The sequence below is a fragment of the Arachis hypogaea genome, chromosome 8 (assembly GCF_003086295.3).
Source record: "Arachis hypogaea cultivar Tifrunner chromosome 8, arahy.Tifrunner.gnm2.J5K5, whole genome shotgun sequence".
Classification (NCBI taxonomy): Eukaryota; Viridiplantae; Streptophyta; class Magnoliopsida; order Fabales; family Fabaceae; genus Arachis; species Arachis hypogaea.
Genome location: NC_092043.1, coordinates 35,068,540 through 35,084,042, shown reverse-complemented (window position 1 = coordinate 35,084,042; position 15,503 = coordinate 35,068,540). Strand labels below are relative to the sequence as shown.

Genomic DNA, 15,503 nt, shown 5'->3' with positions numbered 1-15,503 from the left:
TATTTGGTTATATAAAAATTTTGTTTTTATTTTATTTTATTTCATGTTTTTAATACTGATTAGAAAAATGTTACATTACCCTCATGATTTGTGAACTTGGGATTTCAATTAAGGCATTGCTATCTATGTCCGAGTCTGTTGATAAAGTCAATTAAAGAAGAAATATTTAGGAGAGCAAAGGTTTGTAATTCGAGTCTATAGGAAAAAAATATCTTTTAATCCGAAAACCTCTAGATAGAGTTAGAATTTAGAAATATATTTTATTTACAAGATTAATTAAAAGATTCACTAAAGATAAGTAACATTACCACAATGACCCTTGTAAGAATTTCTGCTAATAGTTTAATTTACTGATTTATGCATGTATCATTACACATTTGTTTTTTCTTTCTCAAAATCACATTTAATTAAAGCCATTTCTTTTTCCTTTTTTTATCCTGCATACGTTTTGCATACGTGACACTACCGTAATAATTTTAACATTTTCATATTTTCACATTACCATTTAGTCAAAATATAAACCCAAAAAACTGAAACCAAGGTCTTACCTTGATCTCACACAATTTGTGTTCTTGCCATGGCTTCCAAGCCCCTCTTAGCCATATTAAGCACCCTTATGCTCTTCTTCCTTCTCCTTTATACCATAGCCATAGCATCATCAAATGCTTCATTTTCCACCACTCTTGATGATAACTTGAAAACCATTAGATACTACAAGGAGTTCAATATTCCCCACGGTTCAAGAAGTGTTGCTAGAAGAATGGTGGTGAGTATGGCAACGTTTATTCAGGGTTTAGCCACGCGGCGTTCAATGTTCTTCCAAAAGGAGTGTTGGTTCCACCTTCTGGACCTTCATCACGCCATAACCAACTTTATAGGTGTGTTGCGGGGTGTGTCAATTCACCAAGTTCTGGTGACCACGATGGCGACCACAGTGACCACAAGGTTTCAAAGGACAACCACCATAATAGTAAAAATTAAGGTTGATTTTTCCTTGACATCCAAAGGACAACTGCTGCCTCGATGGGCATCTCTAGTACAAACTACTCTTCATCATCTTCAGAAGAACCACTATTATTACTATTTGTAACATACTTTTCGTCAGAGTCTTTATCATCCACATCCATATCTTTCACTGGACTAACAACATGAATCGGTGGTGATGTGAGAGGTGGGTCATTCTGCACAAAGGTTGAATGCACAAATCTACCGTCACCAACATCATCAACCTCCGTGGAAAACTTGTTTCTCTATGATTCTCCCATGAATTTCAAATATGAGGCGGACATGCTCGTCATTATGGAGGCGAAATAGACAAAACCAGAAAATTTAGTTTCCCAACGGTGCTAGCAACCTATACCCCACCCTTCCGATCTCTTTTCTTGCTAAACCACCAAAATTACTTAATATGAGACTCTTCAATTCCGACAACGAACTTACTCGCTGAGTGCGCAACAATAACAGATTATCACATTCAAATATTATTCTATTATCACTGTTTCTCATACAACAATTGGGATATACACAGACAACCACACCACATATCTGCTACTATTAGATATTTTTGCCTATTTTTTGGAAAAAAGACGGAGGAGAAGAGGATATGAAATGTATGTGGAAAATACCAAGGGTTGCACATCTTTTTATAGCTGTTGAAATTTGTCTTGCTGTATTTCGTTTACACTATAAACAAGATATACACGTGTCATTCGCTTTGTCTTATCTCATTTATAGTGTAAACGAGATAAAACATGCAAGTATTTTCGTAATTATTTTTAAAATTATTTATTTACAATAAATAAAATATTTTTTATTTATTTAAAAAAATTTCCATACTAAAATCTATCAAATACTACATCACGTTAAAAAATACAAACAAAATTATATTTATCAATAATAACTATATAAATGAAAAATATATATAATATTCCTCAGGGACGGATGTATTCATTGGAGAGCAGGGACAACTGCCCCATTGAAATTTCAAAAATTATTTAGTAGTTCTTAGTGAAATGCCTTAATTGTCCCCAATATATAATTAATTTTGACCCTACCCTAAATCAACTCCCTAACTCTTCTTTTTTTTTTCCCAATCTTCTTCATCTGCTGCAGCCTCTGCAGTGCCGTCCTGTCCCAGAGATTAGAGCCATTGCTGGCTTGCTGCCGTGTGCCGCCACTCCGCGTCTCAGCCAGTGTCACAGCTCTCTTCCTGTTGACGTCTCCACCCTCCTGTCTCCAGAGTCACTGTCGCGTCTCCACCAATGTCACTGTCTCATTGGCTCTGTCGATTTCTCCTTGCATCGCCGTGATTCTCCCGCCGTCCCGCGTGGCTCCGTCAATTTTTCCTTGTATTGCCACCGCGCCTCATCTGGTAGAGTAGTGGTTCTGTCTTCTTCTTTAGCGATTGATTCTTCCTTCTTCTTCTGTGAAGACTGCGATTCTCTTCTCTCTTCGGTCTTTAGGCTTCAGCAAAGAACGCCTTCGTCCTACTGCCTGCTGTCGCTGGACGCCGCACCGCTACTGCCTACTGAGTTCTACTTCCTAGAGTTCAATTGTTCAGATTCCGTCTTGGATTATTCTTGGTACATTCATGAATCATGATTCACGGAAACCAATATCCGCTTGCTTCATTGCTTATTCACTTATTTGCTTCATGGTTGTTTGATAATTGATATAGTTGATTTTTTAATTGTGATTAAATTTGTTCTGATGATGTAATTGCAAGTTTAGTTTCATTAATTTGTTTGTGTATTGACTTATTTTGAATTAGAAATTTGGAATATTATTAGTTGTTGTTGTTGAAAATTAATTTGAATGACATATGCTTATCAATTTTATATTTATAATTTTATACTATAATTTTAAATTTGTGTAGAATTGTAAATTTTTTTATTAATTAATTAACTTATATTTATAATTTTATCCTATTAGTAATGGAGAAATATTTCAAAAGAACCTCATCATTGGAGATTGGATCCCAAAACAATCCATCGACCTCTTTTAATAAAAGGAGGTTTTTAGAATTCGAAGTAAAGAGTCTTATAACATATCTAAGACAACGACTAAAGATTTCAAGTTATCACTCGAATGACAGAGACAAAGTTAGATGTGCATATTTGCAAAAAGGTCTTTGTCAACCAAGGACTCATGATTTTTCGCAAACTGCTTGTGGTTCTTTTTTTTTTAAGATTTAATCCTAATTGGTTTGATGACTATGGCAACTGGTTAGAGTATAGTATATCAAAAGATGCTATTTTTTGTCTTTGTTGTTATCTTATGAAACAAGAGACTAAAGGTGATGATGCTTTTGTAACGAATGACTTTTCAAATTGAAAAAAAAAATGACAGACTACAAATTCATGTTAGGATTCATGATATCGCTCATAATCTAAGCTTGGAGAAAATGTGAAGCATTTATGAGACCAAAACAATACATCACTGCTGATATTGAAAAACAATATGAGCAAACTAAAAAGAATTATCATATTTACTTGACAGCAACAATTGTTGTAATAGATTTCTTTTACGACAAGGATTGGCCTTTCGTGGTAATGATGAGATAGATGATTCTGTTAACCAAGGAAATTTTTTGGAACTTCTAAACTTTTTTGCGCAACATAATGAAGAGATTGGCCGTGCTTTCAAAAATGCTCGTGAAAATCTTAAACTAATAGCACTCTCAATCCAAAAAGACATTGTAAGAGCTGCTGCAAGGGGAAACAAAAAAAGTTATTGTTGATGATTTTGGGGATGGATTATTTGCTGTATTGGTTGATGAAGTTTGCGACATTTCTATTAAGGAGAAAATGTCAGTTTGCTTAAGGTATGTGAATAAAGAAGGACAAGTTAGGGAGCATTTTCTTGGTCTTGTTCGTGTTTCTAATACTAATACTTTATATCTAAAATTAACATTAGAGTCATTATTAGAAACATATAATTTAAGTTTATCAAGAGTACGTGGACAAGGATATGATGGTGCAAGTAACATGCAAGGAGATTTTAATGGTTTAAAAAATTTTATATTGAAAGAAAATTCTTATGCTTTCTATGTACATTGTTTTGCCCACCAACTTCAGTTAGCTCTTGTAACGGTTGCAAAAAAAATAAGTTGAAATTGCTTTATTTTTTAATTTGTTAACTAATTTGTGTAATGTTATTGAAGTTTTTTGTAAACAAAAAGATATGTTTCGTGATAGTCAGATGACTAAAACAATTGAAGCATTAAAAAGTGGAAAAAATTTTAGTGAGCGTGGTTTGAATCAAGAAATAGCTTTAAAAAGAGTTGGAGACACTAGATGAGGTTCACACTATAAAACTATATTTAGATTAATTTTTTTATGTCCTTCTATGGTTAATGTTCTTGAATATGTTGAGGAAGATGGAAATAGTTCAGAACAAAGAGTTGAAGCATGTCATTTATTGAATGTCATTCAATCCTTTGAATTTATTTTCAACTTACACTTGATGAAAAATATCTTGGGAGTTACTAATGAGTTATCTCAAGCGTTACAAAAGAATGATCAAGACATTGTAAATGTTATGGCATTAGTCAAAGTGTTTAAGCAACAGTTGCAAAATATAAGAAGTGATGGTTGGTCTCTTTTACTTGACGAAGTCTCACTGTTTTGTGACAAACATAATATTACTATTCCAATCATGGATGATATATTTGTGTTACAAGAAAGATCAAGACGCAAAGCTCAAAAGATATCAAATTTGCATCATTTTCAAGTTAAGATATTCTATCAAGTAGTTGATAGACAACTTCAAGAACTCAATAATCGTTTTTTAGAGATGAATACTGAATTGCTTCTTTACATAGCTTGTTTGAATCCAAGACACTTATTTTTTGCATTTGATAAGGAGAAGTTGATCCAGTTAGCTCAATTCTATCCATTAAAATTTTTTTCACTCAATTTTTGCCACGTGACAGTCAACTTGAGAATTTCATACTAGATGTGCATTCTGATGATCAATTCTCGGACTAAAATGGAATTGGTGCTCTTTTTCAGAAGTTAGTTGAAATGCAAAAAAATATTGTTTATCTATTAGTGTTTCTTTTTTTGAAGTTAGTTTTAGTTTTGTCCGTAGCAACTGCATCAATTGAAAGAACTTTTTCTGCCATGAACATCATAAAGAGTCGACTTCGTAACTGTATGGGAGATGAATTTTTAAATGATTGTTTAGTGACATACATAGAAAGAGAGACATTTGATTGTATTGACAATGAAAAGATTATTCAATTTTTTCAAAATATGAAACCTAAGAAGAATGAAATTCTAAATTATTTGTTATTATTTTGAATTATTATTTTACTATTTTAATTTAATAGTTAAATAATTTAAAGAATAATCATATTTTATAATATCATAGTATAATTATAAAAATTATTATTATATTATATATATTTTTGTCCTCACTGATAAAATTTTTTGGATTCGTCACTAATACTGCTGTATGAATCAACGGTGTGTGTGTATATATATATATATATATATATAACAACTTATAGTACGGATTTTTTATTTTTATAAATTAAATAAAGGTAATAATTATCAAAATAAATAATTTAAAAAATATTTATTGAAATAAATATATTTTTCTTATCTTGTTTACACTGTAAATGAGATAAGACAGATGAATGCAACACATGTATGTCTTGTTTACGGTGTAAACGAGATATATATATAGTTTACACTATAAACGATATATGTTTATATCTCGTTTACATTGTAAACGAGATACATATATTTTTAATAAATTTTTTAAGATAATAAAAAATATTAATAATATCAATAATCCAAACTTTTAGCATGCAATTAGTACATAAAAAGATTGGTAGAATAGAAAGATGAAAAGCGTGAAGTTGATCCACTATAAATAAAACACAAAAAGATGAGATAACCATTTCTAATTGTTAGGAGAGGTTGACGGGGACAGTGGGGAGAGAATTGAAATCTCCAACTATCCACGTGGGAGATAACCATTTCATAGTGGATCAACTTCACGCTTTTCATCTTTCTATTCTACCAATCTTTTTATGTATTAATTGCATGTTAAAAGTTTGGATTATTGATATTATTAATATTTTTTGTTATTTTAAAAAAATTATTAAAAATATATGTATCTCGTTTATATTGTAAACGAGATATATACGTGTCGACGTGTCACGTCTACCTGTCATATCTTGTTTACACTATAAACGAGATAAAAGAAAAGTATTTATTTTGATAAATATTTTTTAAATTATTTATTTTAATAATTATTATAATTAATTTATTTATTAAAATAAAAAATCCTTTATAGTAATGTACAAGTACTATTTATTGATAGTAACTTACACTAATATTTAAGGTGAAAAATTTTAAAATTGAATAAAAATTGTGAGTCAAATTTGACATAAATTTTATTATATTTAAAATAATTATACAGTATATTTTTATATTTTTACGTATTCAAAAGGTAGTATAATATTTTCAAATAAAATCTCCTTTCTATTCAAATTAACACCAAGAAATGACAGAAATGACAACTAAAAATATTTTCAGTGTATCTACACTCTATAACATTGGTGATTTATTTAGGGTGTGTTTGATATGAGAAAATATTTTTAATTTTATTATTTATTTTTAGATTTTAAAAATTTATTTTTATTTTTGTGTTTTTAAATTATGAAAATGTAATATATTTGTTTTATTTTTTTATGTTAAGAAATTATTATTTTTTATTTTATTTATGGACAATCCATATATTAATTAATTATAATAACAAATTAAGTTATATCACATCAAAGAACTTATATAACAGTAATTTTATTTATTATCATAAATAAATAATTAAATAAGTCATTATTATTTTTGATTTGGAATTAAATGAAAATAAAATCAAAGATACTATTTTATTTAGATTTTAGGATTTAATGGGTGTAACATTCAAATATAAATAGTAATTTCAAGATTTTGATCTCCAATACGTAGACTCCATAACTCTTTTTCTATAAAAGGAGTTGTGATTTGACCGGAGATACAAAAGACTTTGGTTGAGGAAGATTAAATAATCAAACTCTCTCAATTATATTCACGAATTTAGGTATATTTTTATACTCTCAAATATTTTTCTGTTGATGATTTAACATAAAGGTAGTGTTTGTTTTGAGGTCATGAAACATAAATCGAAAAATTGGAACTCAATATTATGTTTGTTGACTACTGATACTAAAACTTCAGTCCCTGTTCCCAAAATTTCAGTATTAGTACCTCCAAAAAGTGGATACATAAAAGATTAAAATTTTTGGAGATAGAAATTAAAATTTTAGTAACATTTTATACCTAAAATATTTCAATTTAAATTAATAAATTCTAATTTTATTCTTTGTACAAATTAAATTAAAATTTTATTCTTATTTCAATTTCCATCTCTCATTTTACACCAAATCTTTATTTTCAATCTACAACTTCTTTATCCACCGAGTGACACACATTAACACTACCATGAACCAGAGAACCACCTTTCAAAACATCCAAAAAATCTTGTAAAACCTTCACCCACCTAGTCATTACCATTTTTATTCATACGTATCACAATCATTTCACTGACATCTTAAAGTGTATTTGACAACCACTTTGAGAAAGAAAAAATACGTTATAGTTTCTTAAACGCTTTAATTTTTAGTTTAGCTAATTTTTTTTATTTACAAACACAGAACTAATTTTGATTACAAAAATCACATTTACAAAAAGTAAAAATTTTTAGTTTCTGCGTTGTACTAACTAGCTTTTAACTATTGACATTTAATTTTTATTTTTTTTATCAATTTTATCTTTTATACATATTATTGTATTATTTATAAAATTTTTATTATTTTTCTTTATATGAATTCTTTTTTTCTATTATTTATTATTCATATTTTTTATTAATTTTTTATTTGACATTATATATTTTATAATGATAATTTTTGTGCATTATATTTGTTATTATCTTTTTATAATATAATTTATTGATCCCATTAGGTAAAATAAATTAAACAAAAAAATTAACCATAAATAATAATAATAGTAAAAAATTATAATGCACCAAAAAAGAGTACTAAGAATATTAAAAATATACTATATAAAAACATATAAAAAAATATAAAAAAATAAATATATATAAAAAAATAACATTATAATTTAATGTTATGTCCTTTTTAGTAATTATCTATCTAAAAGTTATTTTAATTAATATTATCCAAACAATATACTATAGAGTTACCAAACATAAATTATATCGAGACAAACTTACTTCTACCTAAAATCAATTTTATAAAATCACTTTTATTCAAACTCCAATTTAACCAACCATAATCGAAACAACACATTTAATCATCAAGCATCATCACAAACTTGCTGTTCTATTTGCTCAAACTTCAGCGACAACCACCTCAATCTTTTTTTCACCCAATTTTCATCTCTATGATTTTGATTAAGAAACAACGAATCTCAAATAAAGCACTATTTTTAAGGCTGTGGCAGAGTTAGTTGTCACTATACTGGAAATCCAAAATTTCAAGCATGGCCATGGTGGAAAAATCAATGGCATACTCTATAAGGAGCAAGAAAAATGTCTGAAGGGGGAGATGAAGTTGGAGATGATGGAACAAAAAGAAAAGGATTCTTTAGGTGAAAAAAAAAAAAGAAAAAATAGGTTTTGATTAAATAACAAAAATACCACCATCTCTTTTGAAAACAACGAAAATGTTTTTTTTTTTCGTTTTCAAAATTTTTTTAAAAATTTAAAAAACTTTTTTTTTAAAAGTGAAAATAAAGATGATCGAACAAACACGGTTTTTTTTAATATTTTCAGTTTTTAACAAGTAAATAAAAGTATAAAACACATCCTTATACTTTCTATTTTCTCTTACAGAGAATATATTTTCCAGCAGTTTTTTTAATTATTAATTGCCTTTCTCACTCTGAATCTAATGCAAAAACTAAAGGGAATCCTTCCCCAATTTTTTCAAATAATATTCCATAATAATTTTTACCGTCAATCTTTTAATTTTTTTTAAAATGTAATATCTATACAATATCTCAAATTCTCAATTAGTGTGCATAACATTTTAAATTTATTTTATTTCTTTCCATTTTTTTAATGGCCACACAATAAATTATCGTACATTAGTGATCATTAATATTAAAAAATTATAATAATTTATATTAATATATATGGAATTATCGATATTTACGAATAATTTAAGCTGGTTATACCAAGAAAAGCAAAAAACTCAATCTTGAGCATCATTGGTGATTTTTTTTTTCTTTTTCACAATACACATGTACGTAATGTTATTTTTTACTAAATTAACACCGTTAAACAATATAAACAACTATTATATCGAAAATATTTAACAATAAAAAAAAAACAAAAAACAGTTAAAAAAATTATCTTATTTAATATTCAATAATTATTACTAAAATTAATAAATATTAAATAAAATCAATTTAGACTTTTTTTTTCTCTTTAACATTGCTATTATCATATATAAATCATTTTCAACATTTTTGTATGCACAAATATCTTTTTTTTTTCATGAGTAAAGTATTATTTTTGTCTTCAACGTTTCGGGTAAGTTCCAAAGTTATCCCTAACATTTCAATCGTCAAAATTAGCTCAATGTTGTCTTGTCATTAGGGATCCGTTAACAAAATTGACGGCTAGACAAAATTAAGACGATTTTTAAACGTCATAGACTTAAATAGATTGTTTTTGTCCTATTTAAGTCACTGGCGTTTTAAAATCATCTCAATTTTGTCCCGTCAATTCTATTAATGGATCCCTAACGGCAAGACAACATTGAGTTAATTTTAAAACGTTAGAGATTTAAATAGGATGATTGAAATGTTAGGAATAACTTTCAAACTTATCCCAAACCCTAAGGACAAAAACAATATTTTACTCTTTTTCAATAAAATTCAAACAAAACAAACTATCCCAAAGTAAACATAAGAAAATTAATTCTTACATACTTGATTGTATAAACAAATATTATATGAAAATTAATTATTAAAATAATTTTAATTTTATAGTTTTACTCCAAAACACACCTAAGCATCCCTTATATAATCAAATCATCATAAAATTTTTTAAATTTTGAAAATAAGAAGTTCTAGTTATTAAAATCCGCTTTTAAATGAAGTTGGACGTGGAGCCAGTAGAAACGGAAGTAGAACCTTCTTTGCTAAGTTGTTTGACTCTTTCTCACACAGTTTCAAAACCATTTACATCTTGCCTTTCTTATTACCTTTCATCTTCCAGTTTTACTCTTCAACCTAGGTAACTAACTCCACTTTTTCATGCTTCACAATTTGATTTTTCATTCTTTATATATATCATGAATTATTTACTTATTTAGCTTTCATTCTTTGTACATTGCTTCATTAGTTCTGCATGTACTATGAAGTATGAAGTGCGATATAGATCATAAATAATGTGATTTTTTTTTTCATGCCATTTTTTTTGGTTTGGAACTATTTCATTGCTATAGGACTTTCTTAGTATTTTTTTTCCGGTTTTCTATCGGAGGGTTTTGCATGTACACTGTCACTGGTCTGTGAAGTTCGCTATTGCAAGTTAAATTTAGAGCGATTAAAATAGAAAGAGAGATAGTAGAGATAGAGTCATAAAAAATAAAAAATAAGAAAAATGATGCATCCACATTTTTTCTTGTATAACTGAATATGATACAAAATACAATTTCGTTTTTGTTTTTGTCCTTCTTTCCCTTACTTTGTATTTCTGTCTCTGTATGTAGTTTCAAACACGGCCTAAGGGAGAGAGAGACTAAGCTTCTTTCAGATCAGGAAAATGTCTCTATCTTCTCTTTTTTATGATTCAGATGATGATTATCCAGTGAGTACTAAATTGAAAATGATGAATAACATTCTTGATGCTGTTGTTAACAGCTCGAATTCTGAAGAGTCTGATAATAATGACAATATTCCTTTGTCATCACGCTTAGCTCTGAATTCTAGTTTAGCAAAATCCGTCAGTAAAAATAATAGCTCTGTTCAAAAGGATAGTCCTAAACCTCAGAAACGAAATATAATCGACTGTGATGATGTTGATCTGTTTCCCCTGACTGTTACGAGGTATGGTTCCCTAAACTATGTGCAGAAGGCCAAGAAATTAAAGAAGTCAGAAAATCTTCCAAAACATAACTCATTCCCTTCTTTGAAAGAGAAAGAGACTTCTAAACCACATTTGAAAGAAAAAGAGATATCATTAGAGGAATGCCAAAAGAAGGGAGAAGCTGTAAAGAAGAAATTTCACTTGCTAGAGAAAGATATTGAGGAGATGTCGGAAAAGCTTGAAAACAAGAAGAAACAATTTGATTATATTCAAGGACAACTGAGTTCGGATTCTTCAAATGTTGAGGTAAAAAAGAAAGAATATGAAGGGCTGCAAAGAGGCATTGAGGGACAGATAAAGGAGCTTAAAGAGTGGTTTGCTGCTCGAATGAAAGACATTGAGTTGAAGGAGAGGCAAATTGAAGAACGAATGAAGAAACTCGATTCAAAAGAGAAGCAATTTGAAGGCCAATTGGAGGAAGTTGAATCAATCAGGAAGAAGTATGAAAGCAAATTGAACGAGATCCTATTCAAAGAGAAGCAAGTTGAAGCTCAATTGAAGGAGCTTGAGGTTAAAATGATGCAGCATGAAGCATCTGTAAAATCATTCAGAGAGCAAAAACAAGAAGGTAAAAAATGTGCTTGTCTTTAGTTTGTTTTGAACACCGTTTCAAATGTCTTTTCAATGCAGAAAATCTTAGTATATTGTATCCTTGGTTAAGTGTCTTAACATCACAGCACTACAGTTGCAAATTACACAGATAATCAATCTTCTACTGATGAAGGGAGTTTTCGACTTTTCTCAAGCGAGCCAAATGATACTGACATTTTAGATGTTCTCCGGTCATCATCAGATCCAGCAAAAGTCATTTTGGATATTATGAAGGATCCTATGGATTCACATGACAAGAAGGGAGATCAAGCTATGGCTATAGATGATAGCCACATCTTCCTTCTTGAGCAGCTGATGAAAATCTCACCAGATATTGAATCTCATGTTAGAGAGGAGTCAATGGAGCTTGCTCTAAATATGAAAGCTAATATGAGATTAAGTACTGACAATTCATTGGTGGTTCTGAGTTTCCTAATGATCTTGTCAATTTATAAACTAGTTTCCTCCTTTGATGAAGATGAAGTTTTAAAGCTTTTTGAAATTGTTGCTCACCACAAGCCATCTATTGAGCTCTTCCGGATGATTGGTTTCGCAGATAAAATCTCTGGTATGTTGATTGAAAACTATTTTGTTCAGTTGCCAAGATTAAGGGTAGCTTATTCATATGAAATTGAATCTGACTCTAGTTTAGCTTTTAGAAATGAACTTAAGATCCTCCCTTTTTATGTATGTTGTCGCCTGCCATTTTTCTATTTGATCTGAGGTTGATTCTGTACAGTTCCTTCTGCTTAGTTATGGTAACTAGAACTGGTTTTCTCTGTATGATATTCTTTTATGGCTTGAACTATGCATGCACAATGCCCTGGTTCTTTTTTATGAAATGTGTTGTTCTTGCTTTCGCGCAGATTTTGTTGAGAATCTTATCAAGAATGAGCAGTATATCGAAGCTGTCGGATTTATTTGTGCATATGACTTGGCAGAGAAGAATCGAGCGGCTGATCTCTTTCGAGAGCATGTGAACAAGGCAAAATTGACATGTGAGAGCAGTTGCAAGGAACCTACGTCTAAGTCTAGTAAGGTTTGTTTTTTCTTCTATTTTCAAGTCTAACAAGATTGAAATTTAGAACATAAAACCTGTTTGTGTATTTTATATGTTGCATGAAATTGTATTTCATTATTTTGTGCTCTATGGTTGCTTTGCATGCTAAGTGACATGTTGAACCTGGACTCAGATCAGAGCCGCAAAACAAGAAATCACAAGCCTCAAAACTGTTCTGCAGTGCATTTCGGAGAACAACAAAAAATGTGAAGAATTGGTTAAAGAGATTCAAGATCGCATTCTAGAGGTAGAAAAGCTTAAGAGAATGATTATAATGGCCTCTATCAAAAAAAATTTACAATACCTTTTGTAAGCTCAGCTTTTTTTATTTAGTAGCCGCAATAATTAGGTATGCCAATTGTTGTGGTTAGATAGAGAAGTCATTTTCTTTTTGCATGAGCCCATGAATTCATGGAGGATTTGTACCTTTTGTAAAGTTTAATAGACAAAATTTTTAGAAAGGATTCCGCTAGAAAACCAACTTGGGAGTATAGTCAACTATAGTTAATTAGTTGAAAAACATGGTAGTTATATAAAAATAAATAAAACAACTCTCCACTACTCTTATTTTTGGGAATTTCAAAATTAAAAATAAAGAAGAGTTAACTGTTGGGCCAACCGTGGAGAGTTCTCGACCATCGAGGAGGAATCAAGTGAAAGAACATAAGATGAGAAGACACCACATCCAACTCAAAACTTTAAGATAGTAAGTTAATGGGTCTCTCATCTTATAAACTCCTCACTCTTCCTTGTTTTCTTTAATGTACGACTAACTTCAACATTTCTCACACTTGCAACACTAACATTAATTGAGTTGGCTTATGCTACAATTAGTTCTCTAAAATTTCTCTTTTAGAAATCACATAATGCTAAAAAAAATTTATAAGGAAGAATTATGAGTACATGTAGAAATACGCAATTTGTTGAGGCAGAAAAACACTTTTTAGTAGTCACAAAAAGCTTAAGAAAAAGCTTTTGTAAACTTTTTTAGCTCCCAATAGAATTGCATGCATTTTGTTAGGATTTTAGAAGATATGAATGATGCTAGACGGGAAACATAAAAAAATAATATTGGTACAAGAGATTTTAAGTGGTTCGACTAAAGTTTACATACATCCATAAACAGAACAGCAACTAAATATTTTATTATAAAATATGGCAAATTTAAAAATAGTTATAATTTATCATGATCAAATATTTCAAAAAAAAAGAAAGAGAAATCAAAATGGAAATGATAACCAACCACACAAATTCATACCAAATATATCCAAATACTATTGATATTAAACCAAATGGTATATAAAATCAATCTCATAAAAGAGAAACAAAAACAAACTAGTATCTCTTTATTTAAGGCCCACGATTTTGGGATACTTTTTTGGCCAATGCTATTGCTATTTATAGTAGTCAATGGAAAATATAAAATGATTTTATAGGACATAATGATTATTACCCATACTCTGCTAAGTATTAAATTCCAACCTACTTTCCGTGGCTCATTTTTTTCTATATGGAACCAATAATGATGTAATGCAATGAAATGGACAAATGAATAAAAATTTCACTACTATATCGTCAGTATAAATCGTAATTTGCGTTTTATCATCTTCAATCATTTTTTTCATCAAAATAATAAAACGCAACCTCCATTTTATTGTTTTCACGTTTTATTTTTTTTTAAATAATAAAACGTAATTTACGTTTTTTGGGTGTCAAATTTTTTTTGGATGCAAAACGCAAGTTGTGTTTTTAAGGTGTCAAACACTTTTTTAGAAAGCTTAAAACGCAGCTTGTGTTGCTAGGAGAAAAAAATATTTTAATTAAGAGTGTGTCTATGTATTTTTAGAGACGATGATAATGGTTGTCATTGGTGTCGGCGATATTAAAAAAGTCATATTTGTTGTATGTTCCTATGTACTCTAGAGACGATAATAATAGTTATCATTGTCCGTTGTGAAGCTTAAGTATTTGGTGAATTAAAGTTTAAAAATCATGTTTAGAAAAAATAATAATCTTTTTTATTTTATTTTAGTGAAAAAATCTTCGTATTTGTCATAGTTGTGAATTTTTTTTACAGTTACTTGTGTCAAAAAAAGTCAAGTTAGGTGAGGTTGAAATTATAGAAGATGTTGAAAGATTATACCAAACACATACAAAGAAGGACACGTTTCGTGCACTGAATGGCTCTCCTGACACACGCAAGCTGCGTTTTGCAGCTGTTGTAGTTTTTGTTTTTTCTGTCTCACAAAAAATGTAATTTGTGTTTTGCAGTATGGCAGATCCATATTTATGGATTACATGCCATGCACCAATAATACTGTATATCATCATTTTTACCTCCATTAATAAATTAATTTCTAACTTTCCGTGTTGGATAGAGTAAATAAGAAAGAAAAATAAAGTTAACCTTACATTTTTTGTTTCTAAGAATTTTCATTGTTCATATCTTTTATTCTTCTATTTTAATTTATAAAAGAGAGCGGCTACATATCTAAACATTTTTTGTACTAAATCTAATCAAGTTAGTCTAAACCCAACAAAAATTACTTTCATTATACATAGTGTATACACACGCATTTTACAAACAAAAATGAACCCGACACTTTATATTTGTTCTTCGTGCACCTCTTCTTCTTTCTTCTATTGGTGATGTTATTGTTGCGTTTTGTTTTTGTTTTTTTTTTCT

At 29.3% G+C, this 15,503-nt stretch overlaps 1 protein-coding gene across 1 annotated transcript; it reads left to right on the top strand.

Moving 5' to 3' along the window:
* Window positions 1-12,023: 12,023 nt before the first annotated feature.
* LOC140174846 (FRIGIDA-like protein 3) lies at window positions 12,024-12,949 on the top strand. Its single transcript, XM_072201218.1, has 2 exons — window positions 12,024-12,325; window positions 12,624-12,949. The coding sequence occupies exons 1-2, from the start codon at window positions 12,031-12,033 to the stop codon at window positions 12,824-12,826; spliced, it is 498 nt and encodes a 165-aa protein (XP_072057319.1). The 5' UTR covers window positions 12,024-12,030; the 3' UTR covers window positions 12,827-12,949.
* Window positions 12,950-15,503: the final 2,554 nt, after the last annotated feature.